Source organism: Lonchura striata, chromosome 1 (assembly GCF_046129695.1).
Source record: "Lonchura striata isolate bLonStr1 chromosome 1, bLonStr1.mat, whole genome shotgun sequence".
Lineage (NCBI taxonomy): Eukaryota > Metazoa > Chordata > Aves > Passeriformes > Estrildidae > Lonchura > Lonchura striata.
In genome coordinates this window covers 12,478,856-12,486,795 of record NC_134603.1, presented here as the reverse complement: position 1 = coordinate 12,486,795, position 7,940 = coordinate 12,478,856, and the positions used below count along the sequence as shown (strand labels likewise).

Genomic DNA, 7,940 nt, shown 5'->3' with positions numbered 1-7,940 from the left:
TTCCACTTTCTTTCAAATATGAAGAAAAAGGGTGTTGTTTCTGCCAGGCTTTCTCTGGATGGTGGTCATCTGTAAAGCTCCTTGCTATCTCAGCAATCTTACCAAGCCCAGTGACCTAACAGCAGTTCACAGCCTGATTATTAATCCCCTCCCTTTAAAAGTATGCACTTAGTGGCAGAACCCCACGAAAATATTGACGGAGCAGAGCTGTTTTGCCAAGTGGCAGATTTAGACTTGCTCTTCTTGGAAAGCTGGCTTCCTGTCACTGGCGTTGTCTCATGGGCTTTTTTCCAGTGGTTTGGAGAGAGGAGAAAGGGAAAAGGAAATTGTTCCTCCCAAATACCTCTTCTCTTTTACATCCCCTTTCCTTCATGTGTCCTCTCTGCTAGTCTACATTTCAGGAACTCCATCAGCCAAAGTCATCCTAACTAACTCCACTGCTATTCCTCATGCCAAAGGAGAAGGAAGATCCCTGCAAAATAAGATTCCTTGAAAAAGAAGGTGCAGACAATCTTAATTTCCATCCCATCTTCTCCTGATTCTTCACAGGCCAGGCAGATGGAACAAAAATCTTCCCTGCACTGTGGAAGAATGTTAGCTCTGAAAAGTCAAATCTGCTTCTTGTTGCAATATGAGAGTTCAGATCAAAGCATCAGTCTTTTACTAATTTCTAATTAGCTGATAGGAAAATTAAAATTTTATTTCTTATGAACTGACTACCACAGCTAACTCAGGTAGCTGCTCCTGGGCTGGCTACAAGACTGGAGCTTGAGGCTTCCTATTCTAAACACTCCCACCGCTGGAAATGGAAAGCTCAGTCAGCAATGAGCAGCACAGGGCTGTGGCAGGCAGCTGAGTTTGCATGACAGCAAAGATCTTGCTTTCCCTGAAGATAGCAGCATCCCCCTTCTCTTTTAAAGTCTGTACAAGGACAAATCCCACACCAGGTTCTTAGCCAGTATCTTTTTCCTGTTTCCTCTTGAGATGCTGGGTAAGGCCTCCAGACTGGACTCAGCAGCACCAACGTCAGCCAGGTGAATACAGTGTGAGCAGAGCTCACCATGGCCTTTCTGGCACAGGGTCTGGAAGGACTAACGCTGCTAGTGCTTTCAAGGTCAAGACTTTGTGTGACCCCATGAAGATTCCCCATATGCTCTCTGCAGAGTGAGGTGGGTCCTTTTTGGGAAGAAAAGCACAAAATATCAAGGTAATACCAAAAGTCATTTAGAGAAGATTAGAACAGGGGACACACTGGAGTGTCAGGCACCCATGGTCAAAGAGTTTGTGCGGCAGTTTTCCCTTTGGTGTCCATGTGTCAGTCTCTGGATCATAGCAGTCCAAGGAATCCAGGTCCTTGATGACATTGTCTGAGGTGAGACATCGTCCTCCTGTAACATACATCTTGTTCTTGATGACAGTGGCTCCATGATGCATTCGTCTGTCCTTCATGTCTGCACATTTAACAAACTTGTTGCCTTTTGTATCATAAGCAATTATTCTCCGGGTGTACCCTGAATGCAAAGCCAAAGAGGTGGAAGAGACAGATGGGAATTAAGCTCTTATGGCCAGCAGAAGGAATAATAATATATTTCATGCTGGTCTTCAATAAAACATATTATAGTAGTACATAATTTGGCAGAATTAAGATATCTAAACTAAGAAGTGATGATTCCTAAGACAGGAATGCCTGGCTGTCTATCTTCCTTTCCTGTCTGTCCTCATCCTCATTGTAGCACCTTGGCCGCCAAGGCTTGATGAGCACCATAAAGCCCATCAATCAGGAAACCAATCTGCAAACACAGTTGGGGCTTGCAGTTACCTGCACATGCCTTCAAACACCTGAAAATATTCCTTTTTACTAAACAGACTCCTAGAGCTTCACTTGGAAATACAGAAAGCAGCAGCAGATGGGATGGGCCTTGTTGGGTTGGAGTTGTAGCTGTCTGCTGACTGAGCTGGTTATGCAACAGCACGGTGCCATCAGTGCTCACTCCACTCCTGAAGCCCTCAGCAGCACATTTGTGCTGGCCACCATGCCAGTGGCCCAGTGGACAGCTCTTCTTCTGAGGGGTGATACAACCTTGTATCAGCTGAGAGGCAAGGGCTAGTAAGATGGCCACTGCCCTGCAGCAGTGGAGGTGTGGAAGCTTGGTACCAACAGTACCTTGCCCATGTAGAAAAACATGAGTGTGGTCTGAGGTGAGGGCAATCTGCCTTACAGGAGCTTGATAGTCTTGGACCTTTGGACTCAGCCCTCCCCTCTTCTCACTGCAAAGGACAGCAGTGACCTCTCCCTGAGGGGTGACACCACCTTGAAGTCCTGTGCAGTTTGGGTTCAATCCTCTGCTTTGCTAAAGATTCTGTGTATCTCATTTTTCCTTAAATAATTCAACACATGCTTCCTCCTGGCAGTCTGTAGTCAGGGAAGCGGCATTAAGGACTGTAGAGGGCCAAATTATCAATGACATGACATACCCGACTGCCATGGGCAGAGGTTGGTCCTCAGGTTGAAAAAGACAGACACAGAGAAGCTTCTTCTTTCCAAGTATTTTGCATTCTTTTTGGGATATTTCTCAATTACTTCCAGGGGGTAGCTAAAAGACCAACCAACACCTCATAGACCTACAGCCCACCCATCCTGACAAGCCATCCATGGCCTTGTGGCAGCTGTGCTTTCCATTCTTCCAAGTGGAGCAGACAGGGAGGACCAGGCTGCGAGTCAGCAAGGGAGGGTCAGGAGCTCCATGCTCCTGGCTTCCTCCTGAGAGCAGTAACTTGCATTGGCTTTTCCTCAGTTTTCTCCACTCAGGTGCTGCTACTTGGGGTAAGAAAATGCCTCATGGAGAACTTATCTTAACTTCAATCACCATGAGGCTCCAGAAGAGAAGTGTATGGAGGGTGGGCACACTTCTTCTCCTTTCCTTCCCAAGATCCAGGTGCTTTTTGAGGGACCACCCCAAACAGGAAGGCTGTGAAAACCCCCAGGACCTGGGCAGGGGAGGGAGAGGGAAAGTGAAACAGAGCCCTTACCACCTACGATGATAATCTGGTCTCCAATCACAACAGCTGGTGCACAGACATTCTTTACTACTCTGGTCTCCATGCGAAACCACGTATTCCTGGAGACATGGTAAACCTGACAAAAAACCAAAGATGTTCACACAGCTGTTTATGTTTCATTTAAACTGACATCTGTAATTACAGAGGAACTTCTGAGTTTTATTTTGCCCAATTTGAGCCAATCTTCTGGCTCAAAACTGCTGGAAATCTGAGAATGTACCCACTTTTTTTTCCTATGTCCCCTTGGAAAGCATTCTGGATCCCCAAGATTTTCTGCTCAGGAGATGCTAGCACAAAGCACTAAAGCAGTGTTTCTGTCATATGAAGGCTTCTTGCACGGCCATTAAATTACTGTAACTGTTCTCCCAAAGGGCAAGCTGATTCATTTCATTTTCCAGTTATCCTGTGTATTCCTTATTAGTCTTAGCAATTTCCTGGGCAAACAAACCTCAGCTTCAGCTAGCTCTGCTGGCAGCCACTGTGTTTGCCCAACTGCTATATATATGCTAGTGACTGGTATGCACTCAGACTGGCAAAGGAACTTAGAGTGGTATCTAAGTTATCGATTTATGTGAGAAAAAGAGCTGTTGCCAGATGATGATCATTCAATCATTTGCATCTGGGTGACACAAACCTTTATGTCATGTTATCTGCTTCTTAATATAGCAAATATTACCAGGGCATCTCCCCACTAACTGATAAATACATTTCCTTCACTCTGATAATGAAGTACTGTTATAAAGCATTTCTCATGTCCTGGTTTCCATCTTAGCTTAATGATCCTTCTTAGTTAAAGCACTTTGAACAGTGAAAAACACTCATGAGAAAATAACATTTCAATGTTGCTAAAGCATCAAATCAGATAAGAAAAAATGTAAGGTATGTTTTTCCTCCTAGTAGAGTGTAATGTCTGAAAGCAGGCAAAGAGCCAGCAACATGTGGCAGGAGCCACATTTTTAACACAACTGTTTATCCAAAATGACTGTCAGTTTAAGTTCTGGCCCTTTGATGAGTGAGTATCTAATCTCTCTAATGATCGTGAGTGTTTGCGTTTGCTGCGAGCGAGCAGGTGCACGGCTGGGACCCCAGCTCAGCGCCAAGTGGAAAGCACTGATTTTGGTGTGATTGGCTACAGGCATGGAGCCAGGCAGGGGGAACTGCTGCTGCCTGCCATGGCATCACCTGCAGCAGCCCTGGCCCTAGGGCCCACCAGTGGCACAGCTGACTGACACCCAAAGCAGTGCCTCTGGGGCTGCTGCCTGGGAAACATTCAGAAGGGGAATATGAAAGAGCTGCAATGCTGCTTGAGGCCATGGATCAACTCATCCTGCCTCTTGCTGCAACACACAATGAAGTTTTTTGAGTGGTTTGATTTCCTCATGAAGGTGATAGACTGCTGAATACCTTAGAAGAATTGCAAGCAGGACTGACCATTACCTGGATAAGCCGAACAGGGTTTTGCATTATATCTTCTCCCCCAAAGAGGTAAACCCTCTGATCTTTGGCAGCAACAGCAGGGTGAAGGACAGCAACAGGCATGTTTGCCATGCTCTCACAGGTGTTGTAGACACTATCATATCTTTCCACAGAATTCAGGACTTCCTGGTTTTCACCAATTCCACCGAATGATAAAATATAATTTTTATATGCCAGGCTTCTGTGGGAGTAACGTGGAACAAGCATGTGCTCAACCAACCTCCACTGATTGAGTTTGAGGGAGTAAATGTAAATATTACCACTGACCAGACTTTTCTTATTGCTAACAGGCATCCCTCCGAGCACAAAAATATTGCTGTGTAAACTCACTGCAGAAGCTTTGTAGAGGCGCATGGGAAGTTTGGCCAGGCTCAGCCATTGGCTCGTCTTGTCATCATATAGCAGGACATCCCTCATTGTCTGCTGGCTGTCCTTCCTGCCACCAATGATGATGAGGAATTCTTGGTTGGAGTACCTGCGAGGAACATGCATCATGGGTTTGATGTCAGGCGTGTTGGTGCTGTACAAAGAAAACATCTGTCTCCGGGCCGACTCCAGGATGCTCCTGCAAGTGGGTGAGGACTGAACGAGTGAGTCATTAGCAATGAAATGGAAGAGGAAAGTTGGATGGACGTACTGAAGTCGGACCTTCTTGAACAACTCTTGGATGTAGCCTTGTCGTGCCTGGAGGTCATGCCGGATCCAGACCGTCAGTGCCTCAAAGACCTGCTCCTCTTCCCCACAGAGTTCATCATCCCCAAGGTAATCGATGAGCTCCATGAGACAGAGGTCCTTCAGGTCCTCGGAAGAGGCCACCACAGGAAAACATTTCAAAGCCATAGCCTTGGCTTTCTTATTCAAGCTTTGGCAGTTCAAGACTTTTGCCAGTCTGATCATGCTCAGACAGTTGTCAGGGGTCAGCTTGTCTTGCAGGTAGGTAGAGCAGGCCTCAAAGAGCTTAGTGTACTGCAGCATGGATGCAGTCTCCAAGAGGCACAAGACATTCTCAGTGGATATTAGAATCTCCCCAGTGTAAACATAAAGGATAATCTGATCCAAAATATCAGCATCGATGCCCTTTAGAATGACTTTAGGCTGGTGACTCTCCCTGAAGTTGTTACAGAACATTGCCTTGAAGTATGGACTGCTGGAAGCCAGCACATTTCGGTGGCAGGGGATTTCAAAGCCCCCGGAGCAGAGGGTAACATCGGTCAGCATCCTGCTCTGCCGCAGAGCATTCAGCTGCCTCAGCAGTTCAGAGGAGAAGTCCTGGTCTTTGAAGACAAAGTCTTCAGTGGATCCCTCTTCCATAGCAAAATATGAGAGAGATGAATTCTGGACTTGGCAGAAAAAGCCCCAAGTTCTTAGCAGCTTTTATTGAAAAATTCAGCTCCAAGGGAACAAATAAGGACTTTGATGTTGCTGTAAATATCCGTTCACTATTACACATAAAAATGGAACATGGTTTAAGCACAGTGGGAAAATAATAAAGAAGCCAAAAAGTCGCTAAGACCCTTTAAAACTTTCATAAAGTTATCAGATAGGTTGCAAGTCTGAGGTCAGCACTGCCTGTGTCATTGGCAAGAAGCAAAAGCACTGAAGTTATCTCACTGATTTTGGATTAAAGCTGGAGGGCTGAAGCAATTGTTTTGTCCATTTCCATCATGTTGAATAAACGCACTTAGACATTTATTCACTATTTTAAAGTATTAGCAGTTTAGTAGCTTGTGCCTCTTTCCTCTAGAGTTAGTCACTCCCAAAGAATGCAAATCTGGCAGAGCTGAGCTCTGCAGCAGGACGAATGGAACCCTAGAGGCTGGGAATCTGCATTAAAAGTTATTTATTAACTCTGCTTAGCTGTGGATTTTTTATGTTAATCAGACACACAATGACTAAATTAGGTACCACGCAGAACAATATGATGAGTATCTACGGTCATGGCTTAACTGCTCAACCTGCAGTGGAACCGAAGGGTAGAAACGTTTACCTTCTGTTGTCCTTCACTGCATGCACTTACTCTCTGTCGTTTATTCTCTGCTGAGTTTTTCCACAGCTAGAGCCTGGACAAAAACCTATAAACCCACGGGAGGTTTCTTTCGGTAGGTAGGTGACTCATAGAGGGCGATTTCTGGCCGTGTTTATGCCGCAGTCCGTTTGCCCGCTGCCGGGCGCTGCGCGGCATTGTGCACATTCCAGCGCTAAGAATAGGCGCGCAGCGCTCCGCGCTCCGAGCGCATGTGACATTGCCGCCGCTGCCTTTTGCAATGACCTGGCTGCTTCTGAGCATGCCCGAGTGGTGTTTTTCTGGCAAATGTTTACATATAATAAATAGACACGGAGAGGAAAGTTCACTTATAAAAGTCCTGGCTGTCCGTTTGGAAACAGTGGCAGGACGCTGTCCTAAAGTGCCTGGGAACTCTAGAAGCCTGTAAACAGTCTGCAATGCCTGGCGCTACGCTGTCACCGTCGTTTCATGGAGAAAGGCGGAGAAAGAAGGGCTTCGAGGGACTCCGGTGGGACGGACAGTGTCTCCACCCTATGGAGCATCAGCCTGTTGCAGTGTGGTGGGAGACGCTGATGCACTGGCACCCCTGCATCCAGCACTGCTCCAAGGTGGGAAGGGAACGCCCAGCTACCTTCATCAAGCAGAAAGGGAAGTTCACTCTTGGAGCGATTTATCTTTATGATGCCGCTTGATATTTCATATAGAAAACACCAGGTTGTGGCCTTTTGTCTAAGGACCTCAGCTCTCTGAAACCCCTAGCAAAGAACATCTCAATCAGATGGCTTGAGGAAGCTCAGTGTTACAGGTGGGAGGACTGGAGTAGGTTGCTGCAGTGAGTAGCAAGCTGGAAACCAAGATTTCAGAGTGGTAATTCCCAGGGTGGAACAGAGCTCCCCAGGGCACACACCTTGATGGGGTCCCTCACTGCAGATGGCTGCACATGAACAAGCTAAGCTCCTTTTGCAGGCAGTGAGGTCTAGTCAATACAACTGAGTCTGCCAAGTAATTCAGGTCACCAGTATGTGCAACCTGTATTTGGGCAGGTGAACAGTCCTCCAGGCACTGCTGGGTGTCCACAGGTGCTCAGCTGCCTCAATCACACGTAGGTGCCCACATTTAACACTCCCATGGTAGGCATCTATGATGATGAGCCTAAATCCATTCTCAGGGCTGGGATCATTCAAATGTCTTGTGCCAGGGGAGGATTCTCCAGAACCCCAGCTGGTGACTTGTCAGGGTCTTCAGCAGGTCAAGTGTGATGTGTTCCAGCTCTATACCACATTCCTTCATGTTTCAAGAGAAATAGAGTTGGCTGCCCTTGCCTGGGTAACTGGATTGGGCTCCTCATCTCTGCTGAGATTTCTCCCTTTGTTCTAGGGTGGGGTTGAATCCAAAATGT

The 7,940-nt window shown here is 46.6% G+C and overlaps 1 protein-coding gene across 2 annotated transcripts; it reads right to left on the bottom strand.

The window, feature by feature from the left end:
- Positions 1–582: 582 nt before the first annotated feature.
- KLHL38 (kelch like family member 38) lies at positions 583–6,756 on the bottom strand. 2 transcript variants are annotated; one of them, XM_021546442.2, is made up of 4 exons: positions 6,524–6,756; positions 4,498–5,975; positions 3,031–3,136; positions 583–1,511 (listed from the first exon to the last, which is right to left on the bottom strand). In XM_021546442.2, exons 2-4 carry the CDS (start codon positions 5,845–5,847, stop codon positions 1,225–1,227), a joined length of 1,743 nt encoding a protein of 580 aa, XP_021402117.2. In that variant the 5' UTR covers positions 5,848–5,975; positions 6,524–6,756; the 3' UTR covers positions 583–1,224. The 2 variants fall into 2 exon arrangements, with proteins under 2 accessions (XP_021402117.2, XP_021402118.2); XM_021546443.2 differs by having other exon boundaries at positions 6,554–6,756.
- Between the last annotated feature and the right edge of the window lie 1,184 nt (positions 6,757–7,940).

Bases quoted from the DNA above. Each gene is read 5' to 3' on its own strand.
- KLHL38 (XM_021546442.2), bottom strand. From the start codon at position 5,847: ATGGAAGAGGGATCCACTGAAGACTTTGTCTTCAAAGACCAGGACTTC. The intron at 3,137-4,497 runs GTAATGGTCAGT...GTTTTTTGTCAG, and splicing joins ACCCTGTTCGGCTTATCCAG to GTTTACCATGTCTCCAGGAA. The intron at 1,512-3,030 runs GTAAGGGCTCTG...CTTTGCATTCAG, and splicing joins CCAGATTATCATCGTAGGTG to GGTACACCCGGAGAATAATT.